Source organism: Rhinoraja longicauda, chromosome 11, assembly GCF_053455715.1.
Source record: "Rhinoraja longicauda isolate Sanriku21f chromosome 11, sRhiLon1.1, whole genome shotgun sequence".
Classification (NCBI taxonomy): Eukaryota; Metazoa; Chordata; class Chondrichthyes; order Rajiformes; family Arhynchobatidae; genus Rhinoraja; species Rhinoraja longicauda.
The window spans coordinates 34495469-34507233 of record NC_135963.1 but is presented as its reverse complement, the minus strand read 5'-3'; the positions used below and the strand labels follow the sequence as shown (position 1 = coordinate 34507233).

Genomic DNA, 11765 nt, shown 5'->3' with positions numbered 1-11765 from the left:
ACAACTGCCTCTGGCCAAAGGAAGAAAACCATTGGTCTGGTTCTCAGCGGCAGCCTGTTGATATTCATGCTATTAAGTAACAATAAGATTCTGATATCCCACTGGTTCAAAAACCATGATCAACCTCATTGCACTCCAGGGCAAACCACTGTCTCAAAAGAAGGAAATTGATAAGAAAAATTGTGTTTAATTTATTTATGAATGACATGTAATTATACTGTAAGAGTTCTGTTTTAAAATAAAACAAAAGTTCACTGGTAATTTGCGCAGATACATTTTAATATATTTTTGTGGCATTAACCATCCACATTGGAAAGAATGATTTAAACATGAAAATGCAAGAAACATATTTTTATCCAAACAACAATCAAAGCTTATGAGGGAATCCATCCATTGGAGAGATTTGATATTTAATTTTGGCTCATTGATGGTACAGCTGCTTTAAGACTTTTCAACTGATTTGTGGTTATTTGAAAATGAGACATTCTGTGCAAATGTAGACCATGTTGTACAGGAGTCTATGAAACCCATGCCTGGGTGTACCATGCAGTAGACAGACTAAGATGACATTTCACATCAGGGAACATTTCCCTTTCAGTTTGTCTCTTTTTTTTTGTTTGGGTTTTTTTCCATCCACTTGAAGGCTCACTGCTCTCCTCTTTTCCAAATTAAGCAACTCTTGGAAGAGTTCCTGCACATTGTAATTAAGTTTGGCCGAGGTCTCCAAAAAAGAGCACATCCATTTTGTGGCCAGAGCTTCTCCTTCGGTTGACTCAACTTCTCTCTGAGTCTCATCCCTCTTGTTCCCCACTAACATGATGGGGATATTCTGGACGTTTCCCTTGATTTCACAGATCTGCTCATAGATGGGCTGCAGTTCTTCCACGGACTGTCTGCTGGTCACAGAGTACACCAGAATGAATGCATGGCCTTTGGAAATGGACAACCTCTGCATTGCAGGGAACTGATGGCTCCCTGTAGTGTCTGTGATTTGTAGTGTGCAGATATTTTTGTCACAGCTGATTACCTGCCTGTAGGTATCTTCAACTGTTGGAATGTATGTTTCTCTAAAAGTCCCTCTAACAAAGCGGAGGACTAAAGAGCTTTTCCCAACTCCCGCAGCTCCAAAAACAACCACCCTATAATCATTACTTTGCTCCGGCATTTCAAAAGATTATCCGGAGATTTGCGAAGCAATGTCCTTTGCAATTAGAATTTGTTGTCGTGATGTGCGAGTCTAGTTCCTGACATTCCCACAGATGTTAGAAAGCTGTAAAAAACAAACATACATATAATTAGTCTCATATCTCTCTTTAACAAATATTACTTATTTTCTCCTTCATAACACAGCCCATAGAAACTCAACCTCGACACTTCTGTTGGAAAACTGTCTTCTCAGTATTTGCGTTAAATCCAGTTTTGACTATCACCATGCTCTCCAGCAAAGCCTACTTTCTACTCACCTTGAACATGAGCTTATTGAAAAAACGTGCCCATGTTCTAACCTGCACAATCATCTCTCCTGGGATTGTTAACACACATTAGCTCCCTCACCATCAATCCCTCACATTTAACATTCAGACTAGTCGTTCAAATGCATTCATGGCTCACTGGCACGTTTTCTCTGAAACTATATGCAGCTCCCTGAGAACCTCACTGCCCGTGACTCCTTATGCATTCCCTTTGCGCTGCCATTGCACCTTTGTTCCAGAATTCCTCCAATAACCCAATCCCTCTCGCAGAAATGTCACTCGACCAAAAACAAAAGACAAATCAAAATTAATTGGTTTGTGTGAATATCACAAAACAGTAAAACAGCACCAATCCCCAAAATAGCAATACAAGTTCCTGAACTCTCAGGATAATCTTTGAATTCAACTTTGTTGCAATAAATCAGTGTCACTATGATGATTTTTTTTTTAAATCGCAGAATAGGACTCCAAACTGCTGGTAGAAAATCCCAAGCTTCGGAAAAGTAATTCCATATTTCTCACCAGTATGAACCGGTGGCCCAGAATTATATTTTATTCCAACCAACATCTCTGCTGGGAAAAAAAAGGGACGGGCTATCCCGAGATCGTTACACCTGATAAATTGATGAATAAGTCTACATTTAAGAGGCTGCTGACGTTTTAAACGCAGTCCCAACACAGGCGGCACCGTTGCCACGTCCATTCTCGATCTGTCTCGATCCCATCGAAGTACATTTAGCGCAACAGTTGGGATGAATGGTTATCATATTAATGGGGTGACCGAATCAGACATCCCCACTCCTGGCCACAATCCTGCAGGTGACGGGAGGCATTTCCACTCGAATGTCCGGCGGGAACGAGATCTAAATCCCGCCGGTGCAGCTGGGTTGCCGCCAGCTCCCGGGGCACGGGTGGCCCAATGCACCCAAGTGCCCTGGCAGAAATACGCACCTGACAGCCAGCCGGTCGTTCATAAACTTCGCGACCAGCATTCCCGCCCAGTCCCAGCCAGTCCGGTAGATGGCAGGGGAGGGAGGGTGGGTGTTCAAGTGTCCTCGGGGTTAGGGTATCCCTGGGAATGACTACATGAAGACCATAGTGAGGAGGAGTGGGGAGGAGGAGGAGGAGGAGGAGGAGGAGCACTCGGGAGCCTGACGTCAATTGCTGCCTCCTGACTTGGGGCCAGTTCCCTTCCTCCTCCCTCGCCCTGATGTATTTTTTTTCCACGTACAATGCTCCAAAATAGCCTGCACGTCACTCCCATCTCAGATCACTCGCCTCCAACCACTTCCTCTACCCTCCACTTATCCTTTCATTTACTCCTCCAGTTCCCCTCCAGTTCCACCCCCACCCCTCCACCCCCACCTGCCCTGCTAGTTATTCTGGTCTTTGCGGACGGTCGACTGTTTAATTTATTCTGCACGAGCAAATAATTCCTCTCGTCGCTCAATGTGTTCAAAATATATCTTTTTTCAATTACCACATTGTCTTAGCTTTGCTTTGTGTATATTGGTGAAAGAAACGCCGCAAGATGCAATTCTTAACAAAATGCAATCCATGGGCAGAGATTCCCGGGTGAAATATATCCTGCCTTCGACACCCTCTCGGGGATGCGGCCGAGGGAACAGATATTAACTCCAGAATTAGATTGAGAAATAACAGCAATGTTAGTTTCGAAAAATATGAAGAAATAGAAGTAGGGGAGAGAATAGCCCTGTTTGTCTTCAGCACGTAGACACCAGAGCCAGGCACTGTGACAATAATAGCTATTTCACCAGCAATCTGCGGTCGTTATTTAAAATCAATTTAACTGAAAGATCATCATATTTCTACATTACAAACGAAACATTACTCTTCTAGCCTTGATTTGTACGTACCTCGAGCATGATTCTTGATGATTTTTTAAAAATGTAAATAGAATTCCTGCGTATACTAAGAAAGCCGGGTCAGGAAAGCCCATTCCCCGCTGGGGAGAGTTGGCTGCATTTGAATAAATGGACGAAACTATAATAACGTTTACTTCAGTTAAAACAGATTAAGACCACTTTTTTTCTGAGATTGTAATTTCTTTCCAATCTTCTGCATTCGGATCCTTCGAAGTCAGTGTGTGGGGAAGAAGCGGGATTGCCTATCGATTTTCGGAAGAAACCAACCCGTTTTTCATTCATTGTTTTGTGTGTGTGGAACAGCCCATTCATGGAATTGGACGGGGATATTGAAGGGGCTATCCGGGGAGGCGTGGAGTTACAACGAGTGTCCAAGATGCTCGTCCCAACCAATCCGCGTCCACGGTCGCCTGCCAAGCAGCACACTGGCACCAATCTGATCCATACTGATCACTAGTACCAATCTGACCCTTACACACACACACAGCCCTCATCATCTAAACTTCAATGTTGACAGAAGCACCTCTATCACTTTTTGACACTGTTCTTGATGTGTCAGTTGAAAAGTTGGGGGTGTGTGTGCTGGGGAAATAAAGATTCTTTGAGCCTGGGGAACCAAGAAGGTCTCCAATTTTGGCCATGAAACAACAGTGGGAGGACATAAATGTCTCCAATTGGATAGTTCAACACAAGATCACAAAAAACGAAGGGGCAGGAGTTGGACGCTCGGTCCCTCTAGCCTGCCCTGCTGACCTGCCCAAAGCAAACTCTTTTTATGGGCTAGTTCCATAAAGCCCTAATTTCTTCAATCTTTCAAAACTTAGCACCAATGACCTTAGCACCAATGACCAATATCAGAAGTGAGGCACCAATCATTGTGTTTGCTCATGTTTAATTACCTCAGCAAACATATCAGACTCCATGGAGGGGGGAGGAGGGAGGGAGGAGGGAAGGGGGAGGGTGGGGGAAGGGAGGGGGAGGGGAAGGGGAGGGGAAGGGAAGGGGAGGGGAGGGGAGGAGGAGAGTGAGGGGGAGGCAGGAGGGGGAGGGGAGGGGGAGGCGGAGAGGGAGAGGGGTGGTGGAGGAGGAGGGGGAGGGGGAGGGGAGAGGGGAGGGGGAGGGGGAGGGGGAGGGGGAGGGGGAGGGGAGAGGGGTGGGGAAGGGGAGGGTCCACTTGATCAAGTTCCAACTAATATTCTTGTGCACCACCACATCTACACACACCACCACTCACACACACTCACTCACACACACTCACACACACTATGGCAGATAGGTCAGCCAAGCATATTGCAATACACTAATTAAGATTTTCCCCTCAATCTCATGGAAGACTTGGCACAGAGCCTCTACCAACAGCAACTGATAGGCAGTGCTACATTATGAATATGCTTCATGTCTGGATTTGAAGATGCTATTCAATAGTGAGACAGTAGCTATACAATCTGTGGGCAATGAGAGCATATAAATTAGTAAAAATGACATTTGGCTTACATCTCCCATTGTCCGCATCCTACAATCTCTTCTGATTTACAAGATACAGACAATAGACAATAGACAATAGACAATAGGTGAAGGAGGAGGCCTTTCGGCCCTTCGAGCCAGCATCGCCATTCAATGTGATCATGATTGATCATTTTCAATCAGTATCCCGTTCCTGCCTTCTCCCCATACCCCCTGACTCCGCTATCCTTAAGAGCTCTATCTAGCTCTCTCTTGAATGCATTCAGAGAATTGGCCTCCACTGCCTTCTGAGGCAGAGAATTCCACAGATTCACAACTCTCTGACTGAAAAAGTTTTTCCTCATCTCAGTTCTAAATGGCCTACCCCTTATTCTTAAACTGTGGCCCCTTGTTCTGGACTCCCCCAACATTGGGAACATGTTTCCTGCCTCTAACGTGTCCAACCCCTTAATAATCTTATACGTTTCGATAAGATTTCCTCTCATCCTTTTAAATTCCAGTGTATACAAGCCTAATCGCTCCAGTCTTTCAATATATGACAGTCCCGCCATTCCGGGAATTAACCTAGTAAACCTACGCTGCACGCCCTCAATAGCAAGAATACTGTAGTGTAAGATGGTATGTATGTAGGTTAATTGGCTGGGTAAATGTAAAAATTGTCCCTAGTGGGTGTAGGATAGTGTTAATGTACGGGGATCACTGGGCGGCACGGACTTGGAGGGCCGAAAAGGCCTGTTTCCGGCTGTATATATATGATATGATATGATATGATAATAGTCCCCTCTGCCTTCAGCTTAAACCTAGTGTTTCCCCCTTTCTTGGGTGATGGCATTTATAATCCACTAGGACCATCCCACATGTGGGCTTGCCATTACCCATTAGCTGGCTAGCCCAGGTGGCTGTTACTCATACTTAGGCTGCACTGTCTGATGTCGAGACAGTTCAGCACAGAACTGCCCAGTCACATTTCACAGCCAACTACAGTCTCTTCTGCTTGCAAGTGGACAGCCAAGCTTAGAAAAACTGAGGCTATTGAGGGAGAAATGCACAAAATCTATAAAACAGGGAAGCGTAGATGGAAAATGAACACTATGTGCATGCACTTGAGAATCTATGCTATTAACTGATATAGTTAATTAGAGATATTGATATTTTGTTGTAGATGGTTGAAGATGGTTGAAGATGGTTTATTTTGTTGTTGTTTTAGCTAATATTAAATGAATGCTTATTTTCAGTAGAAAGCAGTAAGATGGATGCTTGTAGCAGAAATGTTATCATTGGGATGGAATGTGTTTGTCCTTTTAGGAGTGATATGGAGTAGACAGAGGAGTATAGGGGTTCTTTGTTCTTAAATGACTCCCTTGTCTGATAGTGTGAGCTTGTGTATTAAAACAGTTAGAGCAAGGTCGTGCAGCTGTGAGATTGCTCGTATATAGTAGGTAAAAAGTTTATTTCTCAATAACAACTCCTTGTATGGGTGCGTGTGAAAGTAGGAAAAGTTTCGAATCCACTCTAGGTAAATTGTTGCGTTTCCCCGAAAGCATGTGACCTATATTAATGGTTTTATTTTCTAAGCATGTGACTTGTATGGTTTTGTTTCCTCTGTAACCATGGGAATTGTATTAGAATTGTAATTGGCCCTTGATTATATCTGTTACACTCCTTTTTCCTTTCTGTATAAAAAGTAAACAATCATGGAAAAGTTGTTCTTTCCCTCTCCCCAGTTGAGATCTTTTCAGACACCAGCATTGCATCTGGAGATCCTCACGGGAAGAACCCCACTGTGGAATAAATCTGTTGTCCTCATCCAGTATACGAACGTTATTCAGGCTGAAGGTAAAGAACTCGGATTATCACACTAAGATGATTAATTGTTTCTTGATTGATTTTAACCTTGATTGGACAAAATAGTTTGATTTGGAATGTTAGTTACTGGGATCTTTTATTCATGATGTGTGCTTGTAAATGCTGGGACAATTAGCAATGAAGAAGAACTATGATAGGAACTGTGGTACTACAGGATTTTGTTGCCTATATCTGTGCACTTGATTGTGGCAGGCCAGCATTTAATAACCATTTCTAATTGCCCATGAAAAGGAGCAGCGTTCCCTTTCCAGCACAGTTTTTTGACGAGATTGACGTAAAGTGCTTGTGGGTAGGGAGTTTATATACAGAAAACATACCTGAATGGTACACTAGCTGTACACTAAAATCCCATCAGGGAATGTCAAGAACACATAGACTGGTTTAGATCTACAGATGTTCTGCTGCGCTGAGAAGTTTGATCAGAATCCTGACTGAATCCATTGGAGGCCACTGGAAAATGGCCCAGCAAATGTTCAGTTTATACTTCAGTAGACCCTAGACCATCGTGAATGCTTTCTGAAATGGCTATGGGTAGGAGGGGGATGACAAGTGAGAAACATCTTTTTAGCACCCACAGCTTACTTAAGTCATTTAAATGAAACTTAATGATGACTGTAACCTGAGCACTGACACAGGCAGCATTGCTGCACTTTGGATGGAATTAATTTTCTTGGAAACAGTTTCTCCCTCAACTATTAACTCTGGAATTGGAATTCTGCTTCCTCAAACTTACTCCATCTGAATCTCTATAACATTTTGTGCATTGCCCTTTAGTCTTCATCCTCTCAACACAATAGCTTGTATTGTGGCAGTACCTTTAGTGGGGTTTAGTTTTGTTTAGAGATACAGTGTGGAAACAGGCCCTTTGGCCGAGAGTCCACACAGACTATTGATCACCCATACACTACTTTTATGTTATCCAACTTTTGCATCCTACACACGAGGGGCAATTTACAGAAGCCAATTAGCCTACAAACATGCACCTCTTTGGAATGTAGGAGCACCCAAACAAAACTCACACCGTCACAGTACAAGCTCCGCACAGACAGCACCCCTGTTAGGATCGAACCCAAGTCTCTGGCACTGTGAGGCAACAGCTCTACCACAGCACTGTTGTGCCACCATGGAATGTCTCTGGTTGGTTTGCTGCTCCTCTAAATTGGCTTAATATAACTTAAATTCTATTAGTGCTTGAGGGTGAATTTGGTTTCACAATGCTATTAATTGGGAGATCCATTGTCAAGGATGGAACGCAATGGGAATATCTGGATAACAAGGCCACCTACGTCAGACTCACAGTGATTGACTATAATTCCACCTTCCACACCATAATCCCAATCAAACTAATCTCTAAACACCTGGACAAAGGAATCAGCACTCCCCTCTTCCACTGGATCCTCTGCTTTCTGACCCATAGACCACAATCAGCGAGGATAGGTGACAAAACATCCTTCACGATAATTATCAACACTGGAGCCCGGCAAGGATGCCTTCTCCGGCGCTTGCTATATTCCCTCTACACTCATGGCTCAATGGCCAAATTCTGCTCTAACTCAATTTACTGGAGACCCTGCTCACTACATGAGTATCAGCTGCAAACTTCATTTGCATGCGTGTAGATGGCACCACTGTTGTGGGCCATATTTTGAACAATGATGAGGTGGAACACAAAAGAGAGAAATAGAGCTTCAGAACAAGGTGTCAAAACAACAACCATGCTTCAATGTCATTGTCACAGCATGGAAACAGGCCCTTTGGCCCAACTCGCCATGCCGACTAAAATGTCCCATTTACACTAGTCGCTCTAAACCTTTCCTAGCCATTTACATGTCCAAATGTCTTTTAAATGTTGTGATAGTACCTGCCTCAACGACCCTCTCTGGCAGCTCGTTCCATACACCCACCATCCCCTGTGTGAAAAAGTTCCTGGCAGGTTCCTATTAAATGCACCTTAAAGCTGTGCCCTCTGGTTCTTGATTCCCCGACTCTGAGTAAAAGACTATACATATACGCCATCTATTCCCCTCATTATCTCATACGCCTTTACAGGACTTGGAGGAGAACATACCAGGCATGAATTGTAAGTTTGCAGGTGACACTGAAGTGGGTGGTATTGTGGATAACAAAGAAGGTTGTCAAAAATTGCAGCTTTTATCTTTGATTGATTGGTTGGGCAGGTGCGCTGGAGTTTAATTCCGATAAATGCGAGATGTTGCGATTTGGGAAATCTAACCAGGGTAGGACATACGCAGTGAATGGCAGGGGAATGAATGCCTGGGGACTGTGGTAGAGCAGGGGGATCTAGGGTTGTAAATATGTAAGCACGATATGTTAGAGAGGTGATCAATTCTAATGTGAATAACATGTGTGGCATGTTTATTGGTATTGCTGTCTAATCGGGTGAGTGAAAAACGCAATCGGACAGAGGACACATAAACAGCCGCTCGAATGCAATGCAAGATACATTCAGCACCACATATTGCAAATTTGTTTAAAAATAAGCACAATGTAAATACAAGGCACTTTTTTACAAAAAATGTTTGGCTTCTCCGCGGCTTTACGTTTTTTTAACGCATATTCCATTCGAAGTTTCTTTCTAGAAGTCAATTTACAAGGTTTTGTGAACCCTCGCTCTGATTATAAATAGTACACGTCTCGCCGCTGCGAAGTAACCAACATTGACACGGAAAATGTTGCAGAAAAAGCTTATTAGATTTCCCTAGCGAGTTCTAACGCCCACTACTATATTCGTCGCCATATTTTAAACTCACTTTCTGAATCGCCTGCACATTATGTACATTGATTATTAGTAACCTCATCTATGATGCTCAAATCTGTATCTGGGTGCAGTGCACAGCGCGGTAAGAAGGGATGTTTTACAGAGAGGCGTGAAGTGAACATACTTGAAGCGATCGTTCCCTTCACATACATGGCATCGCTAAATCAATATGCATTCCAAGTATTACATATAATCGTTTATAGTCAATGTTAAACGGTTACAAATCATAGAAATGTAGTGAGTCCAGCGCGATTGTAAACGGCTTACATGGTCCAAATGGGAAAAGCCGGTTTGTGCCAAGTGTATCAGAGTGAGCCGCGCACAGCTAACCACTGAAACCTTCAATTCACCAGTTCAGAATTTATAAATAAATTAGTGAGAGAATCATAGGAACATGCGAACAGAAAATAGGTAACATAATTTCTATAATAAGTAACTATCATTCTAATATCAAATAGTATCGAACCAAATGAGTTAAATGGAGATGGACAAAGCTTGAAAATAATCAGAGGGAATTCCCTGAATCACTCAACTACATCAGTACCGGCATCTGGTTCCCTCGCTGTAGATCGATACGTTGATCGAGGAAAGTTCTACAAAAGAAAACGAACTACTTTCTGTGGAATTCCTCTGTCTTGGAAGCGGTTTGAAGATTTTTCTCCACAATTAAACCAGCTCTGACCTATTTGTGCCAAATTACATTGGTATAACTCGTCAGACGCATTATGGCACTGCGAAGCCTCGCAGCTTACATAAAAATAAGAGCATCGATATTCGCCAAGGCAGCAACTTCGTTTTTTCTAAATGCCACTTAGTCTCCCGTTGATTTAAATAGCATCAGAAAACGATAGGACAAAATCACAGGTGCATATTCTCTAAACCCGAGTGGCAATTCTACCGAAACTTACCAGACGTTGGAAATAAACACTTCATTAAAAAAAACCTCTTGAAGGCTGCAGATTGCTGGTGAGACATTTGGATTGCTCTTTTATATATAAACAGCCTGAAAGCTCTGAAGAGATATAGTGTGGGCAGAGAACGACCAGCATGTTCATTCCAGATTAAATTACAGAGGTGGAAATCCTCTTCAAAATAAGAGTTACATTTTGTCCTGAAGATAGTGCACTCCCGTTGTTACCAAAGTAGTATCTTCAACAAGACCGCCCGTGGCTTTATTTCCTGTTGGTTGAGTCAGTGTCACAATACAATGAACACAATGTGCGAATCCAAGCAATCAATGCGATTGAAGGTCCCTTGTTAGAAATTAAAGGAGTAATAATCTTGAAATAAAGTTAATAATAAACATTGCACTTTTCCTCTACTGTGTTGCCTAATGATCATGCGCATTTCTGAGTCACGGAGTACACTAAGGGAGAAAGACTCCACATGTGTTACTTTACATTCAATGACATTTCTATGGACAACTCCCACCATCACTATCCTGGGATGCCCATTGACTAGAAACTCAGCAGGACAAACCTCATAAATACAGTGAGCAGAAGCACTGGTCTGGGAATGCTGTAGTGACTGACTCGCCTCCCAACACACCAATACCATCCATAAGGCACAAACCAAGAATGTGACAAGATATTCTCCACTTGCCTAGACGAGTGCAGCATTAACACAGTACAGAAGAAGCTTAATATCATGACCAACATCCATGACCTACTTGACGTGTAGGAAGGAACTCCAGATGCTGGTTTAAACCAAAGATGATATAAAAAGCTAGAGTAACTCAGCGGGACAGACAGCATCTCTGGACAGATGCTATTTGACCTGCTGAGTTACTCCAGCTTTTTGTGCCTAGCCTACTTGACTTGGTATGTGTGCGCATGTGTGCAAATGCCCTGACATATTCATGTATATATAGTGCATATGTATATTTCATTACATATCTATATATATGTGTGTGTGTGTGTGTGTGTGCATATTCATCATTCTAAATATCCATTCCCTTCAGCCTGGTGCACAGTAGCTACTGTATGTATCATCCACAAAATACATTGCAATGACTCCAATAGCACAACCTGTATTATTGTGGAGGACAAGGGCAGTGGGAGAATGGGGACACCACCAACAGGTTTACCTCCAAGTGAGACACCATCCCAAATGGAGTTATTTTGCCAGCCTTTCATCATTGCTGGATCTAAACCCTGGAACTCTCTATCCAAGAGCACTGCGGGAGCACTTTCACCAAAAGCAATCTAGTCTTTCAAGGATGTGGAGCATCACGAACCGAGTGACGGGAGTGGCGGCCAATGAGGGGGGGGAGGAGAGCTCTCCTGCTGCTGGCCTTCA

General features: G+C 43.1%; 1 protein-coding gene across 5 annotated transcripts; it reads right to left on the bottom strand.

The window, feature by feature from the left end:
• Nucleotides 1-238: 238 nt before the first annotated feature.
• On the bottom strand, nucleotides 239-10612 carry LOC144597789 (GTP-binding protein Di-Ras2-like). 5 transcript variants are annotated; one of them, XM_078407382.1, is made up of 2 exons: nucleotides 10376-10612; nucleotides 239-1270 (listed from the first exon to the last, which is right to left on the bottom strand). In XM_078407382.1, exon 2 carries the CDS (start codon nucleotides 1163-1165, stop codon nucleotides 572-574), a length of 594 nt encoding a protein of 197 aa, XP_078263508.1. In that variant the 5' UTR covers nucleotides 1166-1270; nucleotides 10376-10612; the 3' UTR covers nucleotides 239-571. The 5 variants fall into 5 exon arrangements, with proteins under 5 accessions (XP_078263508.1, XP_078263510.1, XP_078263509.1 ...); XM_078407384.1 differs by lacking the exon at nucleotides 10376-10612 and adding an exon at nucleotides 10001-10247; XM_078407383.1 differs by lacking the exon at nucleotides 10376-10612 and adding an exon at nucleotides 10012-10247.
• Between the last annotated feature and the right edge of the window lie 1153 nt (nucleotides 10613-11765).